Here is a 19,951-nt window from a genome sequence, read left to right as displayed (position 1 = left end):
CCTGAACAGGCTCAGCAAGCATTTACAGACACTTCTCTCTCTCTTGCACGCGCGCGCGTGCACACACACACACACACACACACAGACACACAGATAAATGCATGCACACACATGCATACATAGACACAAAGACCCATACCCTCGCAGACATATACACACAGACACATGCGCAGGCATGCACATGCACACACAGAGACAGATATATTAGACATACAGAAGACAAATATATTTCTAAACACGTATATAAGAACACACATATCATCACACAGACAATGGATTCCACTGACACAGGAAGGAGAGTGATGGATATTGATCCAAGTGTCAAACCTCACTTAGACACACACATAAGGGTCAGCGTGCACCACTACCGAACTCCTAAACTCAGGTGTGTGTCAATAGGGACCAATAGGATCAATGTAACAGGTTTGATGTAACAGGTGGAGTGACCATGATTAGGGATGGAATGCAAATGAGCGCTCCAGGAAAGATGAGACTGGATATTTCTCTGTGTGATGAATTAGTTCTTATTCTTGCCATGTAATGCCATGTTATGACAGAAATGTACATTGTTAGAGTCCAATCTGCTTCAGGACATGGAAAAATATCACAAAATTGAAACAGTTTGCAGGTCAATCAATAAGATTTGTGATGTTATGCTTTTCATTACAACGAGGGTGTAACGTCCTCTCCTAGTGTCTCAGCCAGTGACACCATGCGGGCATCGTTCTGGAACTGGGTCTGAGGGAGCACAGGTTTCATCAGCTTCAGACAAATGCTGAGATTCAGGTAAACGCATAAAGTGTCTTCATAAGAAATGTCACTGCGCCAAGGACAAACATACAAAAGGACATAAAGGAGTACAAGCTAATGAACTTGGGCGTGACGATGCACACTTCAGAGTTTTGGAGTTACAGCAGGAGACACTCAAGGGAAAAACACTTTTTACTCTCATTGTATGTGGGTGTGTGTGTGTAAACATTTATGAAAATAATTTGAGAGTTGAAAGTTTTTTTCCCTGAGTGACATTAACTTCCAAAACAAAAACCGAGAATGATAAATGAGTTAGTGAAGGTAGAGAGACAGCAGGAGAGACAGAGGCAGGAGAGAGAGAGAAACGGAGGCGGGACAGAGGCATTATTTACCGCGTTCAAGCTTCATGTCTGAGGCCCAAGTAGGGGGATGGGGAGGAGAAGGAGGGATGGAGAGAACGTGGGATGGAGAAAGAGGGGTGATAGAGGGAGGGAGGGAGGGAGGGAGGGAGGGGAGGTTGTGATGGGAAAGGGAGGGATGAGAAAGGAAGAGAGAGAAGTGAGGTGATGGAGAGAAGGGCTGTAGATGACTGGGAGTAAAGACTGAATTATTACCACAGTTTCACAATCAATATCAGTTCAACTGCTAGCACGCACACATGCACGCACACACACACGCATGTACACACACATACACACACACGTACACACACTCACACGAGTCACCCACTCATATGCTCTGTATGGTCTGCAGGGGGGTTCAGTGTCCCATGTGTTCTGCAGGGGGGTTCAGTGTCCCGTGTGTTCTGCAGGGGGGTTCAGTGTCCCGTGTGTTCTGCAGGGGGGTTCAGTGTCCCGTGTGTTCTGCAGGGGGGTTCAGTGTCCCGTGTGTTCTGCAGGGGGGTTCAGTGTCCCGTGTGTTCTGCAGGGGGGTTCAGTGTCCCGTGTGTTCTGCAGGGGGGTTCAGTGTCCCGTGTGTTTTGGTATCATTGTAATATCAGAAGAGAAGCTTGACATACTTGTCCCCTCCTCAGACACCATGCCCAAACCTTCAGCCTTGTTCTGCCTCTCAAAGGCATTCAGGTCCAGGACACTGTAAAACCACAAGTACACACAATCCATTACTCACCTAACACACACATGCGTGCACGTGCACGCACACACACACACACACACACACACACACACACACACACACACACACACACACACACACACACACACACACACACACACACACACACACACACACACACACACACACACACACACACACACTGCCCCTTACCTAACATGTACACACGCAGGCATGCACATGCATACACACAGCCCCTTACTTATCTAACACACACACACACACACACACACACAGCCCTTTACTTACCTAATACACACACACACACACACCTAACATACACACACACACGCGCACACACACACACCTAACATACAGCCCCTTAATGACCAAACATTACAGCCTGAGTTTGCTGCTTTACAAAAGCACTGTAAAGACATAAGACTGTACAACACCTTCATACCTGCAGGTCTGCATGAGAGTCTGCAAGCACTGTAAAGACATAAGACTGTACAACACCTTCATACCTGCAGGTCTGCATGAGAGTCTGCAAGCACTGTAAAGACATAAGACTGTACAACACCTTCATACCTGCAGGTCTGCATGAGAGTCTGCAAGCTCACAAAGAAGCCCACGTCCTTTTTGTCCTTCAGATACTCCAGCATTTTCTACCAAGGGATAGCGAGGGGCAGCTTAAAATAATACCAGTCCAGCGAGTACAGACAGAAGGTGAGTGAATGAGAACGAGTAATACAAACCCGCTGGACTTCGCTGTTTCCACCATTCAGAATAGAGATGCCAAGCTTGAGAGTGGAGCACACCATCCAGCCCTTTTCACCTGGGAGAACAGAGAAGCTCCATGGTTTGAATCTGTTGTTTGTTTGTTTGTTTGTTTTTGTCTGACCTATCTTGGAGAACCGAATCCTTCATCTCAATTTCCGAAAGCTGAAAATATGGACAAGGGGGAAGCGTTAAGTAATTTGAAATTAAGCATGACAGGTGGAGTCAAGTCAAATGTATTTATATTGTGCTTGTCACAACACGTCACAATGCAGTTTTATTGTCTGGGTCCAGATCCCTAAAGAGCAAACCAGTGGTGACAGTGGCAAGGAAAAACTCCCTGAGAGGATTAAGGAAGAAACCTTGAGAGGACCAAGACTCAAGAGGGAACCCGCTCTCCTTGGGCGGAGACAATGTACGACCTCAGACACCTTTTAAGAAACACTACCCATGTGCCTACACCAGCTGGCTACTCTATTAGGTACACCAATAACCAAGGTGCATTTAATAACAGTATTAAAAAACTACAGACTGTAGTATGTCTGGTGTCCATCATGCACTATTTATCACTCTTTGTGTTGCGTTATCAGACACAGTGTTGTTGGTATGAATGTATCAGACCCAGCAGTGTTGCTGATATGAATGCATCAGACCCAGTAGTGTTGCTGGGTTTTTTACGTGTATCAGTGTCTGTGTTGGGTTGAGAGTGGGTCCACCACCCAAACACATCCAGCCAACAGCAGCCCTGTAGGCAGACTGACCACCTATGAAGGACTAGACGATGGAGGACAAAAACACATATGTGGTGTGGGGGAGGAGTTGGGGTACTGGCTTTCCTTGGGGGCAGGTTGGGATGCTCTTGGTGCGGAGTGAGGACACGTACCCTTGCAGGCACTGATCATCTGTAAGACCATCTCTGCAGCTCCACGGTTATGTAGGCGGGACTGCTGGTAGAGCAGCCTCTGTTTCTCCATCTCCTTCTCCTGGAAAGAGAGATCTGATGAGCCCAGCAACTCTCACACACACACACACACACACACACACACACACACACTCACTCCTTCTCACACACACATACAATATTACACACAAATATACATACAATCTCTCTCACATGCGCACACACAGGCACACACACAGATGCACTTCTCTCTGGTCCTGGTTCTCCATGGGTAACACGGCAAGCACGATGCTATCATCCTCTCAGTCCAAGTTCTTTAGGAGGGCTGCTGGGATATTTACTCTACGGTATCCATTAGCACATGTGCTGTAGAACATAGCCTGTTTCCTGTCTCTCTTCCCAAAGCCTCACTGCAGTCATCCCTCGGATGCATTTTAGGTCAAGCTTGCACGAATCCACACAGCTCAGTAAGGACTCAACTTTATTGCCTCTTTCTTCATCCCTTCCTATGGTGGGTCTCTCTCCTCTGCATCACACTCTCACCCCGAAACATTATTTATTTATGGAGATGTTATTATACATCCTGAACTGTGGAAAACCTACAGGTGTTCCAGATCTACACATGATGCACAGCTACAGGTATTCCAGATCTACAGCTTTTCCAGACCTATAAGTGTTCCAGATCTACACATGATGCACAGCTACAGGTATTCTAGATCTACAGCTTTTCCGGACCTATAAGTGTTCCAGATCTACACGTGTTGCACAGCTACAGGTATTCCAGATCTACAGCTTTTCCAGACCTATAAGTGTTCCAGATCTACACATGATGCACAGCTACAGGTATTCTAGATCTACAGCTTTTCTGGACCTATAAGTGTTCCAGATCTACACATGTTGCACAGCTACAGGTGTTCCACAGTTACAGGTGCTCCACAGTTACAGGTGTGGGTCTGTCACTACAGATGTTGTACAATGCAGTTAAATGCTTAGGTAAGTGCTTCTATGTGCATATTATAGAGCATTGTCTCCAGCACCCTTTACAGCTTTTATTCAGTTGATGTACCATTATCATTTTCCACAACATGTGTATAACAAAACTGCAACAATAAAACTTTTTATAAAAAGGCATAATGTCAACATTAAAAGTTCTGCAGAACACTTTACAGAGAGGTTCTATAACATTTTAATAACTCTGGTCTGGATATTATTAAATGTTGATGACTTTCATCAAAAAAGCATGCATATTCAGTAAAACAAAATATTTCAAAAATTAAATAAAATATCCTAGAATTAAATATGCACTTACATTTGTCCTCCCTCCCACGCCCTCCCACATGTGCCTGGCATATTTCATTCTAAACAACCCCCCACCCCCCTGGTGGTGTGAGTGAATGCATGTTTTCCACTTACCAAATCAGTCTGTCTGTTGAGTTAAATATGTGGGGCTTCACTGAGCTGTGCATTCCTGATGTGGCCATGTGTGTGTGTGTCTGTGTGTGTGTGTGTACACACAATCAGGCTGTCACTATAGGCTATATGTCAGTAACTAAGGTTATGAAAGGCAGGCAGTACACAGTACAGCTGAGGCCTGAATATGACCTTTACACATGATCAGGCAGAAACAGAGACCAACATATAGATTAAAGACTAATATATAGATTACCAGTACTGCTCTAACAGGGTTAAAGAGCGACACAGATTACCAGTACTGCTCTAACAGGGTTAAAGAGCGACACAGATTACCAGTACTGCTCTAACAGGGTTAAAGAACGACATACAGATTACCAGTACTGCTCTAACAGGGTTAAAGAGCGACACAGATTACCAGTACTGCTCTAACAGGGTTAAAGAGCGACATACAAATTACCAGTACTGCTCTAACAGGGTTAAAGAGCGACATACAGATTACCAGTACTGCTCTAACAGGGTTAAAGAGCGACATACAGATTACCAGTACTGCTCTAACAGGGTTAAAGAGCGACACAGATTACCAGTACTGCTCTAACAGGGTTAAAGAGCGACACAGATTACCAGTACTGCTCTAACAGGGTTAAAGAGCGACATACAGATTGTAGTACTGCTTTGTTGGGGTGTAAGAGCAACAGCAGGAGAAAAAAAGCAAAATGCATTCACATTACAGCCCAGGCACACCGTTTAAACCACTAACATTAACTACTGAACTCTCAAGAGAAAATTTGATTTATTCAAGAGAAAATTAAGTTAATTTCTGAAGGTACAGAATGGCTTCACTGTGTGAGATGTCATGTGAAATAACACTAAATGTAAAGATTAAATCAAAGTGGATCAAGGAGGGACACACTTCCAGCTCCCAGTAGACACATTTCCAGATCAGCTGGGTTGGAGTGGGAACGTTCTCAGCGGTAGGTGAAAGCTTGGAGGACGGCAAGACACTCACTACACAGCACCATTAAAACCATTAACAACATTACAACCACACTACACACAGCCAGATTATCAGGACACTCATTACACAGCACCATTAAAACCATTAACAACATTACAACCACACTACACACAGACAAATCATCAGGACACTCACTACACAGCACCATTACAACCACACTACACACAGACAAATCATCAGGACACTCACTACACAGCACCATTAAAACCACACTACACACAGACAAATCATCAGGACACTCACTACACAGCACCATTAAAACCACACTACACACAGCCAGATTATCAGGACACTCACTACACAGCACCGTTAAAACCATTAACAACATTACAACCACACTACACACAGCCAGATTATCAGGACACTCACTACACAGCACCATTAAAACCATTAACAACATTACAACCACACTACACACAGACAAATCATCAGGACACTCACTACACAGCACCATTACAACCACACTACACACAGACAAATCATCAGGACACTCACTACACAGCACCATTAAAACCACACTACACACAGACAAATCATCAGGACACTCACTACACAGCACCATTAAAACCACACTACACACAGCCAGATTATGAGGACACTCACTACACAGCACCGTTAAAACCATTAACAACATTACAACCACACTACACACAGACAAATCATCAGGACACTCACTACACAGCACCATTAAAACCACTAACAACATTAAAACCACACTACAAACAGCCATATGATCAGGACACTCACTACACAGCACCATTAAAACCATTAACAACATTAAAACCACACTACACACAGACAAATCATCAGGACACTCACTACACAGCACCATTAAAACCATTAACAACATTACAACCACACTACACACAGACAAATCATCAGGACACTCACTACACAGCACCGTTAAAACCATTAACAACATTACAATCACACTACACACAGTCAGATCATCAGGACACTCACTACACAGCACCGTTAAAACCATTAACAGCATTACAATCACACTACACACAGTCAGATCATCAGGACACTCACTACACAGCACCGTTAAAACCACTAACAACATTAAAACCACACTACAAACAGCCATATCATCAGGACACTCACTACACAGCACCGTTACAACCATTAACAACATTACAACCACACTACACACAGACAAATCATCAGGACACTCACTACACAGCACCGTTAAAACCATTAACAACATTACAACCACACTACACACAGACAAATCATCAGGACACTCACTACACAGCACCGTTAAAACCATTAACAGCCAAATCATCTGTGTTAAAATAACACCTGCAGTTTTACACAGCATACACCAAAGTAAATACCCTGGCAACAGATACTAATTTAAATCTGCATGTGTTAGTTTAAAACCAATAATTCTCATTCGTAACAGCAATATAACCAAGAAGCAGAGACAGTTTATAAGATGCACAAAAAGCACAAAAGATACAGAGCGAGAGAGCGAGAGGAGAACAAAGGATGACAGCAAACCAACAGGACCGACAAGTGGACGGAAAGAAAGCGTGAAGAGCTTTAAAAAAATCAGGCATAAAAGCACAGAGAAAGAGATGGAGAGAGTGAGAAAGACAAGGAAGGAAATGAGAGAAGAACTCGGGTTGAGAGACAGACACGGGGATGGCGAGATGTTTCGTGATGAATGGAGTGGCCTGATGGCGGTGATAACATCACTGGTCTGTGCTACTGTTGTGTCTCCCCAGCCCTGGCCCCGGTCCCCCATACCATCTCTGACTGTCGCACCTCAAAGGTCATCTCTTCACTGTTGCAACCCTGCTCTTCCTCTCCACCCTCATCCTCCTCACCCATGTGGCAACTCTAAGACACACAGGAAGAGCTACTCTAAGAGTCTTTAAGATACATTTCCTTCAATAAATTTAATACGAATATAAATATTAATCCATATAAAATCAGACACGCCGTGAGTAAAAACAGTGGAAATTCTATTTAGAACTTTTGAAACTAATTTCCAGAGGGGAAAAAAAGACAAGTTCCTCACCTTTGCCATAATATCAGCATATGCAATATACAGGTAGTCCATGTCAAGTTTACTGGAACAAAAATGTAAATATGTAATATATGTACATTGAAATATGTAAATGCATTGAATATTCTCTATATTTAAGAATGCCCTCACCTCTTCTCGGTGAGAGCGGTGCGGCTAAAATGAAGGACGAGCTGATGAAGAGGATCCGGCTTCGCCTCCGTTTCCTCCTCTTCCTCCTCTTCCTGTTCCATGACTTTCTGTGGGATGTGTGAGATTTAAATGGAGTAAGAACTCCTGCACTCATCAGAATGTACTCAAGAATTGCACTCACGGTGTAAAATGCTTGAAGGAATTCATACACCCATTCTATATATCCTATATGCTTATAGATTTACACCTGGAGTGCTTCCACAATTTCGCTGCATGTCTTTCTGATCCTGTTCTGTGCCGTTCTGATTCTGCAGCGGCAGTGGTAACATTCTCTAACCATCTAACTCACCCACCAACTCTCTCTCTCTCTATCCATCCATCCATCCATCCATCCTTCCTCTATCTCCCCTCCACTCTCTCCTTTTCTGTTTGTGATTTTTTTTGTTCCTGCCTGGCTTGTATCATCACATCATGATGATTACTGAATGAGGTCATTCTGCCACAAACCCTTCATTCAAACTATAAGTTAAATATGCAAGAATCTGTTTTAATATTACAAACAGAATGCAAGTTTGTCTGTTTATGCACATCAAGATGTATCCAGTTTATTTTGGAGAGAAAAGATTGCAGTTACAGATAAGTCATTGATCATCCTGTCTTCAAAGGAGAGGCCTTCAGTCTCAAGCCAGTTCCTCTTGTAACTGTCCAGGAACATGTTGGATGCTCGGTGCCTGTGAGGGTAGTACTTATTAGTGCTTATTAAAAAGTCTGAGTAATTGAGACCCTCCACCTCCCCTTCAAACCCTGCACATAAAAACTTCATGTTTCGGTTGTTCATAAAAGCGCCGCAGTGGAAGTTGGATTGGGATTTGGCCTCAATGCTGCCAGTCTCACCTGGGCAGGTTGTAGAGGGGTGTCATCCTGAAACAGGCGACCACGGCGCGCCGCCTCTGCTTGGACAGCAGCTTATACCAAACCATCTTTTTAGATTTGAACGGGTGCTCCATCTGAAGGTGAATGGAGGAGATGGCCGTTCAAACTCAAAACGGCTTCCTGTACCTCCTCACTTCAATGGCCCTTTTGTACTAAGGTCTTACCTTACATCCCCTCAGCGGTGATTCAGTTCTACAGACCTGAATTAGCAGTGCTGAAGGCCCACTCACCAGTTCCAGGTGATAAAGCACAGCAGACACCTCCTGAACTCTCTTCACCACCTTCTCAGGAGCGTCGGCATCCTCGGCCTTTCCTGCCATCTCCTTATACAGAGCCATCTGCCAACGCATGGAAGGGTCCTCCACCTGAGAGAAAACAGCAAGGTGAGAAAGGAGAGAGACACAGTGAAGATCGCAACGCACAGAACAAACAAAACATCTGGAGTTCTCAGTCAGCTTTACACAGCATGCAAAAAAAAAAAAAAAGAAGTCACGTTCTTTCTCCCTGCTGCTTCAGGCCTTAGCACTTCCCATGCACAAACTTCCAAAGTCCGTATACGTGGCCTAGCTAACTCTCCGACAAATGACTCCTCACCTTGCCCTGAAGATGCAGGTTGCTCTGCAGGAACTCTCTCACTTCTTCATGTGTATCTTTCTGTTGAACATAAACAAAAAAAAAGAAAAAGAGCTTGACCATTGTTGGGGTACAGTTTTGCACAGCAGTGGTCTTCATCCAAGAGGTAGGAGAGAATATATAGCTTGTAGTCTTGTTTATACCCATAATATAATATATAGCTTGTAGTCTTGTTTATATATATCCATCACATTCGAACCAAAGAGAGGGGTGGAGGAGAAGTTAAAGTGGATCAACTTTCTCTAGCTGTAAATACTCTACCAAAGAGTAGCGGATCTTGGCCAGATTAATGAGCTCATGGTCGGCAGGAGAGCACATATTGAGTCCGATGGGGAGCAACTTCTTCAGGGCGGCCACGATCAGGGACGTCTGCACCGAGTAACGATCCCCTCTTCTTTTCTTCTTGGTACGCTCCACATCTGAGCCGCCAGCCTGGGAGGACATTGTGATTCCGAGACATGACAACAGACATAAAACAGAACACTGAAATGCTTCCCTGGAAAAATCATAACCTTTCATTTGCACTACGAAGAAAGTAAACCAGGAACTCATTAACTCCACGCAAAAGACACACAAAATACTTACACAGTACAAATTCTGTTTCCAAACTGAATATAGCTGTAAGAAGGTGTCTATCTAAACAGTCTCCTTTGTTCACAAACTCAAATCAGAACAAACCACAAGGATGCCAACCTCAAACACTCCAAGACTGACCAGTTTCAAAAGGTCACTGCGTCCTACAACAGGACTTTATTTCAAACACTACCTTCTGCAGATTCTGGAGCCACTTCATATGAGGATACAAACCAATGCTGAAGGTAGTATTTGAATTTTTTTTTTTTTTAATTTGTGTGAAAATGAATATTTGTAATATTCAGCTCATAATCATGTGTATTTTTTATAACTCAGCAACTTTTAACTAAAGAGTAGATGTAGTCCTGTATTACAGGACTCATCCTCTCTCTGTATATATTTATAACAGATTAAAATGTTGTTAAAAATTATAAATAGGTAGATATTTGAACATTTTAAGATACTACCATTTTCATTTGCACTTAGAAATTATGCTGCCCTCATGTGGACCATCAATTAATTATTACTTAATCCTATTAAACACTAAATATGAATAAAAATGAACAAGATAATGTCTTTTGATCTTGACAAATAGCTAAAATTTCCAATAAATGTTTTTAATTGTAGTGACTCCAAATTCTGGGTTGGGTGGTGCTGAATCTTCCTTTCTCCCCCTGTTTTGTCATGGAATAGCCACATATTAGCCTTTAATACAGAACGGTTTTAGTGATTTTAATGATTGGGTTCATTAATAGGGAGGTGTAGGAAAACAAGTAATATCACTTCTCACCAGAGTAGAGAAGAGAAAGACATTTAGTGAAGGAGAGAGGAAGGCAGAGGACAACTAGAGCTCGCCCATATTCTAATCTGCAGGGAGAAAGACATCAGTGACGTTTTAATACTTTACAGAAAGGGGGTAACATGCTTTTATTAGAGGAAGTAAACATGCACAAGATACTCTATTCATAGTAGAAATGCACGGGAAGGATGTGTGCTTGTGGTAGAATGGAAAGGACCTTCTGGGAGAGGACACATGGGAGAAGACACATGGTGGTGACACAGTTAAAGTAGGGGGGAGGGGCATGCGAACAAATATCACGATCACAACTAACGAACCACGAGTCGTTCATGCTAGGTCATCCAGTGCCCCTAGTACTATGGCTCCGACGCTGGCACGGGCACGGATATCTGCAGGTGAGGTGCGAAGGTGATAGAAACTGCGAGCTCTTAGTGTGAAGATTCTGCTGTTTGGTGGTCCTGATGAATTCTGGGAGATTTAAGATGTGCAGCTGTAAGAGTACTGTAATGTTGAAGGTCTCTGTTTTTCATGACTGGGTTTATACTTACTTTTGCAATTTTGTCAAAGTTTTTTGTTCACAAAGGAAATAATGTATCATTTGTTTTGGTGTGAGGTACAGTTTGTCATCTGCTAATCTACATCCCTTTCCAATATTTGGTTATTCTGGATAGTGTTAGAGGCCATGGGTTAAAGGTAGGGTGAGGCTTCAGACATCAAAGAAGATTAGAGCCATAAATCCTGTACAGATGGCTGTTAGAATGAAGATAGTCACAAAACACAGGATGGTCTCATCCCCTTGTGTCAAGGAAGCTGCATTGCTAGCTAAAAATCAACCAATTAGCGAACCAACAAATGCTGATGTCAATTTTCCTTTAGTTTATCCAGCTCAACAAATTAACAGAAATGCAACGAGTCCAAAGCTACACACTGAAATTCACAAATAAATATTTAGTACATTTCCAGTACTGGTTCACTGAAATGGCCTCCACAGCATCCTTCACAAAAATAAGTAAAAGAAGAAGTAACAGGTTCTGTTTCTAAAATAATACATGTACGCAGGTCTCCATGCCATGGGCAGAACATCGAGTTTCCTCCAACCAGACTCCCCACTCCACACACAGTGGCAGGATTACAGGCCCCCTGCAGCCAGGGGCCCCACCCTTCTGTCCCTTAGAGAAGAAGACTGGCTGCGCTGTGTGTATTACAGTCTGCCTTGTCTTCTCTTAGTGCTCATGTGACCAGCTATAACTCTGAAGCATCATCGAACCTCTCCGCAGACATGTGTCCATACGGGTAGAATCGCTTTCACTATGCCTGACAGGATTACATCATGTTAAGGATTAACTTAACTGTAGATACCAAACATTATGCTTGTATGAGTATCTCTTCATGTAGAAATCGTTTAAAATCACGTGCCTTAGCAAAACAAATTTCAGAGCTCCAGTCAGTTTAAGATTAAGCAGAGGTGACCGTTTGGTTTATCGCTCGGGGTGGATCTTCCTGGGCTGCTGTTTGCATGTACTGGGGGGGAGGGTGTGTTTTAAAAGTCCCCTGAAAGTTGAGGTGCCATGCAGCAGCACAGCAGACATGCAGAAGGAGAATCTAACCTCAGCGCTCCCGGCCTAGAAACACACCCGCAGCAACACACAACACAGGGACACAAACAGTCAAAAAGAAACCATTAAAAAACACTGACAACAGTCACAGCACAGGAAGAGAGAACCACTTACAAAACACCCAGACAGCGTCTCACGTCACAGCACAGAACCCAGGAAACGGCACTCACTCAGTACAGGGCAGAGAAAACAAAAGATACAGACCCCGCAAAGTCTTAGAGTATCCCTTCATACTAACCCCCAGAGACATAGAACACTTCCTTACTAATCCCTACACATCCACAACAGCCTTCCCTTTTACGAAACCCCACAGACTTAGAATGTCCCCTCAGTATTCACCTGCATATGCTTAGAACACCCTTTCACCACTTCATACTAACCCCGCATGCCTGACACATACCATAGCTACTCATCCCTAGATCACCCGTAAGATGAAACCATCCGATATGTTCATTCATCCAACATGCTCCTCTAATAATCATCCCCACGGGTGTAAAACATGTAAGAGGTGACCAGTGTTCTGGCTGTTGGGTTAACATAGCTCTTTTTGCATTTAAAAACAGGACAAAAATGTGTTTCAGGGTATATCAACACCATGCTGCTTATGTTAGAAGGTAAAAGATTAATCAGTTAATCCTAAACTTAAACCAAGATAATCTACTCCAACGCTAACCTGAACTCTACCAAACTCTCACCTAACCCTAACTCTACCAAATTCTAATCTAGACCTAACTCTACCAAACTCTAACCTAACCTTAACTCTGCCAAATTCTAAACTAACCCTAACTGAACCAAACCGTAACTCTAGCAAACTCTAAACTAACCCTAACTCTACCAAACTCTAACTTAACCCTAACACTACCAAACCATAACTTCACCAAACTCGAACCTAACACCAATATAATAAATCAAACACCTGACAACACCTTGTTGATCAGAATTCTGGATTTCAACAGTAGCCTGCCAAACACAATATCTGGTGTTCTTCGTATACAAGACTGTGGGCAGAGCCTCAGAAAGCTGCTGTAGTCCCAATGTCCTTTTAGCGCTCGTGATCATCTTGCGGACGTCTCACCTTGCTCATCTTACTCATGCTGTCTGCTGTGAGGAAGGACATGTTGTTTATCTCATTCATCACTACAAAGTTCTGCTCCTCACGTTTAAAGTTCTGCAGGGAGACGCAGACAAAGAACAAGCAGATAAGGTAACAGGTTAAAAAGAGGCCACCTGTATTTGAAATTGAGTTGTTTATGAAAACTGGTCACAAAGCACTAGATAGTTTTTGAATTACACGGAAGACGTAAGATGGCATAAGGCCTAAGCATCCACCATCGTGGCTATGGTCCTCTCACACCCGTTACCATCATCAACTGACCAAGACCACCATCGGATAAATAAGATCACACAGACTCTCACGTGAGATTTGGACCAGAAAATGAAGACCTCTCCCACCATGCGAAACAGCTCCTCAGCATCTGGATTGGGGCAGGTCAGCCACCTTGCCCTGATGCACCCATTCAAACAAACAAACAACAATTCAATGAAATCCTCACTGGAATAGAAGCACTAAAGGGCTTGTTTAAACCTTTTGTCTAGGGTCTGTAAACTCAGTGTTGTGCACAAAGACTGCACAAGACACACTTGTAATAGTTGCTTCTCCACTGAAAGTCTGAGTCTGTGCGAAGCATTAGCCCACCGATAGTAGCAGAGCGCCGTGTCAGGGCTGCTGTACCTGTTGTTGTCGACGTAGCGGATGAGGAGAGGGTAGAGGGCATACAGGTCTCTGCAGAGCACAGCAAACTCGTCACGGATTGTGCCTTCCTCCTGCTCGCCCTCAGTCTTGCCCTCCATGCGTAGGTGCTCCTCCTCAGCCACCACCTTCGCTGTGCGCTTCTTCAGCTTCTCCATGGTGGGGATGAAATGGGACTTCAACATCTCCGGCCTGGCCCTGCTCACGATGGGCTGGGTGAACACTGCAACACACACACACACACACACACACACACACACACACACACACACACACACTCCAGCATGTCAGGCTTGGTCCTGCTCACAGTTGGCTAGGAAAACAATGCAACACACACATATACACGGGCACACACACACACACACACACACACACAAACACACACAGGCACACACAAGCAGAAGTTCAGTTATAGACGAGGCTCCCATCCCGTGGACTACGTCGGCATTACTGACCTGCCAGCCTCTTCATCCAGGGAGCATCATCGATGCCCAGGTTGTTGACCACAATCTTCATGATGCTGCCCAGCAATTGGTTAAGGTGAGCGGAGGTGACCTCTGTGCACAGACGGCCCTCCTGCTCGGGGAAGTTCTCCTCGCCTCTCTCCCACCAGCGGGGCAGGTAGTTACACAGCATGGGCAGCGTGATCTCGATCACGTGCGGCATCTCCGTGTAGCGTGCGCCAGACTCTGCAAGGTGGCTGATCTCTTTCATAAGGACATCCAGCTCAGGAATGTCCAAACACAGCTCCTGCACCTCATTAGGGAGACCCAGGACTAGGGGAGAGGGAGAGGGAGAGGGAGAGGGGGAGGGAGGGAGAGAGAGAGAAAGAGAGAGAGAGAGAAAGAAGAATTTGTCTGGAGAACTGTCTGTTGGCAGAAGTGTCTTCATGCACTTGTACTGTGTGGACGACAGGCCTCACTGGCTCTCTCCCTGGGTGTCTTGGTGGTGTACACTGAGAAAGCATTAAACTCGTTCAGGTGAGGCTCCAGGTAAGCCACGGGCATGGCAGCAGCGAGATGGGCCAGGCACTCTCCCAGAGCGGGCCTGTGTCTGTCGAGAGCCAGAACCAAAACCAGAACCCTCAGCATACATTGAGCCACAGCTAACTTGCTCTGCAGTGAAAAGGCCTTAAACAAAATACTCTTTCTCTTTAGCTTTTCTCCTTCTCTGTATTTCTCACACATATACACACAGTAAAAACTCCTATAGCTACTCACACACCAACCTTTCAGCGTGAGGTGTCTTCACAGTGCCAAGGGAATAGATACTGCACATGATTCTGTAGCAGGACATCTGCAGATCATCCACTAAAACCAGCAAACATGTCAGACCACTGCATCTAACCATCAGTTATGAGAAAACATTATAGCATGTCTCAACAGTCAGAGCTTGGTCAACGTACATCACAGACATACACTCATTAAGTTCAGCGGTTCATTAATCTGTAGCGTTTAAACGGCATGGATGAGGTTTCATAACTAAGACAATATGAAAATGAAACATTCTAAAGTATTTCAGTGGAATTATGGGTGTGAACAAATATTTAACATTTATGATTAAGTCAGATGAAGTGCACAGGGAAATCGCTTACGTATAACGTCGTCGCCAAACTGGTGCTGTGCAATGTGGTCAAACAGGGATGTGAGGACAGGGAGCAGAGCAACTGTGGTGTAGTTAATGTTCTGGCTCACACCTTTCACAGGCTGCAAACAAGCAGAAGATTAGACCCAAACCCCCATACAGACCACACAGCATGCAGAGTTTAGACTCAAACACAATATAGAAAGGGCACCCAGCATGCAGAGTTTAGCCCATTCCACAGAGGTGGTGTGAAGTGCAGAGCTCTGGAGTACCTGGTTGCCTTTTGACATTTTCCCCAGTTTGAGGTTCTCCACCATCTTTTCTATGTCATCAGCAGCACTCTCAAAGAAAGATCGCAGCCCTGCCTTCACGATCTCAGGCCCAGACTTCATCACGGTCCTGGCACCAGGACAACCAGAATACACCATTATACTAACACAGCACTACAGCACTCTACTAACACAACACTACAGCATTACAGTAATAATGTAACTAGCTGCTGAACCAGACAGTGAAGTCATATTCCGCATGGACCAAAACAGATCCGCGGATGCAAATTGACTTAGTTGGCCAATGACTAGTCTGGCAAGCACTATTCTCTGATAACCGATGTATTCGTTAAAGTGAGGAAGGCACCTGGCGTCGAGAGAGCGGGCGAGGATATGGAGACAGTTCACGATGGCAGGAGCATCAGTGCCTGAGGAACAAACACCACAGCATTATTGGAAGAGGCCCTGCTTACTCCAGAACACTCTCAATACAGCTCCACAGCAAACGAGCAAACTCTACACCAAACCCTCTCGAAGCTTGAAGGATACATGAACATCTGTTACATTCAGAGAGATGGAATAAACAGGGAAGCACTGAGGATTCAAAGCAGTATCAGACACTGATAATATAGAATAGAATAGAATAGAATAGAATAGAATAGAATAGAATAGAAATGGAAAATAAAGACTATCTTACCGAAGAGAAAGACTCTGTGTCTCACTAGAGCAGACATCTTACAGAAGATACTGCAGCAGCAAAAGTGGGGGGGGGAAAAGCAGCAAGGAAAGAACGAAAGCAGAAAACTGAAGAAATCTTCAAAGGAAATGTCCTAAACAGACAAATTACAGACAAACCGAAGGGAAATCTTCAAAGGAAATGTCCTAAACAGACAAATTACAGACAAACCGAAGGGAAATCTTCAAAGGAAATGTCCTAAACAGACAAATTACAGACAAACCGAAGGGAAATCTTCAAAGGAAATGTCCTAAACAAACAAATTACATAAGACAAAAGGAGAATACACAAAAGAAACATTCTAATCAGGTGAATAACATAAAAACAGACTTCTGTAGAGGTGTGGTAAGTGGTTTTGAAGGAAGAGGCCAAACTCACCTGGCAATCATCTCTTTCTCTTTGTTGGAGGCATGGCCACCACTGCCCAGGATTTTAGCAGGTGTGGACAGGAAATAGAGGCAGTGGTTTTTGAAGTACTGGTTTATCAGAGGCATAAGAATCTGCAAAGGCCAGAAACATTTCAGTTATTCAATAAATATTTTACTTGGCTTTGATTCCATAGATTCCACAGTCTCATCTGTGTGTTGTGTGCTGATCTTTCAAAACATTGTTGAATCCAGTCAAACTGAAGCCTGTAAGACACCACCCACAATAGGACTCATCAGCAAGTTTTGAAAGGCTTGTACTTCATTCGCTTAGGAAGCTTGACCTTGGCAAAGAACTTGATCTCCTGCTCATGAGGAGACTTCTCCACACGGCCACTGCTGACCACCGCCTCTGCGCACAAACGCAGCAATACAAATCTGAGATTTCATGAAATTACTTCCAGAAAATCATCATAGAACATATCAACATGCACACAGAGATGTGTTTAGAATGCTGGCAGTTAGTGGTGTACTTCAATTCTGAAACGTATTGTGTGAGCAAATGTTTCCTTGGAACTTGTAATTTGAGTGCAATCACGTGCTAGTTTATGAGCTCTTGATCATTTGTGTTCGTCATACCAAGGTGTGCAATGAACTCCTGGGCGATGTCCATCCACTTCAGCAGCTTCTGTAGGAAGCCGTAAGCGAAGCGCTTCTCAATAGAGGAAACGTCTCCCTCCATATCTTTGAGTCCCCTGCCAGGAGACACGCGAGTCCCTCAGATTACCGGTCCACAGCAGCATCACAACACAAATGGCTTCCACTCGTAAAGTCCTCTTGAACAGGAAAAAGGAACCTTTCCTGCTCAAGCGGAACTCTGGCCACTTCTCCATGTGGGCCCTTCGTCCCTCTATTGCTTTTTTATTACAACACTATGTGCGTCTGACGTGTGTTCCAGATGCTGAGTGCTGTACCTTGTTACCGCATAGCCGTTGAGCTGCAGGAATCTGAGCAGCTCATACGCTTTCTCACGGTCGCGAGCCTTCTCTTTAGCCGTTAGAGTATCGTAAGGTACCAGCAGTGGGTGAGTCCCACCACCTGCATTTAGAGAGAGAGAGAGAGAGAGAGAGAGAGAGAGAGAGAGAGAGTGAATGGACGACTGTTAGAGTGACGAGTGGACAAATGTGGGCTCCCCCAGAGGACGAGCAGGGGACGAACCCTTTGCGTGCAGCTCCAGCTTCTTCTTGCGCCCCCAGGTGTTGTGGTAGTTCTCTGCCAATTGCTCAGCCATGGACTGCAGAGAAGCATAGAGAAACACGAATGAGGTGAAAGAATTTCCAGAGTCTCACACATGATCAGATTCAGCTTGCGTGCAGTGACCACAGTGTGCATTCAAAATACTCCCTCTTCACTGGATCACACTGTAAATACTCCATCCTGATTGGACCACAGTGTAAACACTCGCTCTACTGGAATACAGTGTAAACATACATTCATTACTGGATTATGGTGTAAATACTCTCTCTAATCTGTACCTGCAGCTCTCTGGACAGTGTCATGCCTGATACATCTATAGGCTGGGGGTTGTAGCCGTGACTAGGGTCATAGGTTGCCTAGGAAACGGAGGAACAAGAGGTCGCTTAAGCCAAAGTTTCATTCACGCATCATCAACTAAGACAAAATATGTTCCATATACCAATTATCTCATCTAATTCTACAAAACCAAGGCATCTTGGCATACCCATACACAATAATACCCCCCCTCCTCCTAGCCCTGGTCTCCGTCCTTCACCCCTCCCCACCCCACCCCAACCCCCACTTTACCTGTGCAGTCTGGGAGATTTTGCGAGCCGCCTTCTTCTCTGCTCTGTCCTCGTCTCCATCTCTGGTTTTGTCCAGCATCCACTCCCAGGCTATCATGGCCTTAATGGACTCTTTAATGGGCCAGCGGTAGATCTCTTTATCCTGCAGAAGACAAGCATGGCTAAGATAAGCACAGAAACAATGAATTATGGACAAGCACAGGGACAGTAATGCACAGGTAAGCACAGAGACCGTAAGGTACAGGTAAACATTTATACTTACAACATTTGGCAGATGCACCTATCCAGAGGAACTTATATACATTTATCAGTATGACAGTACAACATGGGTATGCATTACACAGGGAAGAGAAAGACAACAACAAAAATTTCTGTAACCTTTTCAGAAAATGTTTTGTATGGTCTGAGCATGGGATGAGTCTTGGCATTTTCATCCAGCACCTCCCCAAATGTCCAGTTGTTCTGGATCTAAGTGCAAGCCACACCCAGTAAAAGATCACTTAATGCACACAACACAGAGTTCTTCTAGGGCTCGGTGTCTTGTAGGTTAAGCTGAACACATCTAACTCACCTCTGTGTGTCTGGTGAGACTCACCTTCTCAAAAGCCCATTTATCATGCGTATATTCTGCGTATCTATTAATGAATCCATCTAGCTTCTCAGGGATGATCGTGCTGACAGATGTACAACAAAAGCAATTAATTCCATAAGGAGTTGAAACATGAATGGACCACTGAACAAACACACAATCCACAGGTCGTATGGACTGA

At 44.2% G+C, this 19,951-nt stretch overlaps 1 protein-coding gene across 1 annotated transcript in view; it reads right to left on the bottom strand.

The window, feature by feature from the left end:
- The window catches only part of ryr1a (ryanodine receptor 1a (skeletal)), a 61,098-nt gene that overhangs the window by 11,748 nt on the left and 29,399 nt on the right, over window positions 1-19,951 (bottom strand). Inside the window, 33 exon segments of the mRNA XM_027006938.2 lie at window positions 1,143-1,160; window positions 1,769-1,842; window positions 2,416-2,492; window positions 2,583-2,662; window positions 3,488-3,587; window positions 7,707-7,781; window positions 7,963-8,014; window positions 8,101-8,207; window positions 8,735-8,831; window positions 8,995-9,107; window positions 9,264-9,398; window positions 9,628-9,687; window positions 9,928-10,098; window positions 12,646-12,660; window positions 13,730-13,822; window positions 14,071-14,158; window positions 14,387-14,627; window positions 14,860-15,180; window positions 15,327-15,457; window positions 15,633-15,714; window positions 15,999-16,110; window positions 16,261-16,387; window positions 16,625-16,685; window positions 16,955-17,004; window positions 17,372-17,493; window positions 17,703-17,770; window positions 17,998-18,113; window positions 18,333-18,456; window positions 18,577-18,652; window positions 18,894-18,971; window positions 19,183-19,323; window positions 19,560-19,649; window positions 19,777-19,855. Of these exon segments, the coding sequence (XP_026862739.2) occupies window positions 1,143-1,160; window positions 1,769-1,842; window positions 2,416-2,492; window positions 2,583-2,662; window positions 3,488-3,587; window positions 7,707-7,781; window positions 7,963-8,014; window positions 8,101-8,207; window positions 8,735-8,831; window positions 8,995-9,107; window positions 9,264-9,398; window positions 9,628-9,687; window positions 9,928-10,098; window positions 12,646-12,660; window positions 13,730-13,822; window positions 14,071-14,158; window positions 14,387-14,627; window positions 14,860-15,180; window positions 15,327-15,457; window positions 15,633-15,714; window positions 15,999-16,110; window positions 16,261-16,387; window positions 16,625-16,685; window positions 16,955-17,004; window positions 17,372-17,493; window positions 17,703-17,770; window positions 17,998-18,113; window positions 18,333-18,456; window positions 18,577-18,652; window positions 18,894-18,971; window positions 19,183-19,323; window positions 19,560-19,649; window positions 19,777-19,855 (3,374 nt within the window).

Source organism: Electrophorus electricus, chromosome 17 (assembly GCF_013358815.1).
Source record: "Electrophorus electricus isolate fEleEle1 chromosome 17, fEleEle1.pri, whole genome shotgun sequence".
Lineage (NCBI taxonomy): Eukaryota > Metazoa > Chordata > Actinopteri > Gymnotiformes > Gymnotidae > Electrophorus > Electrophorus electricus.
The sequence above is the reverse complement of the archived record's forward strand: the minus strand, read 5'-3'. Positions and strand labels throughout refer to the sequence as shown.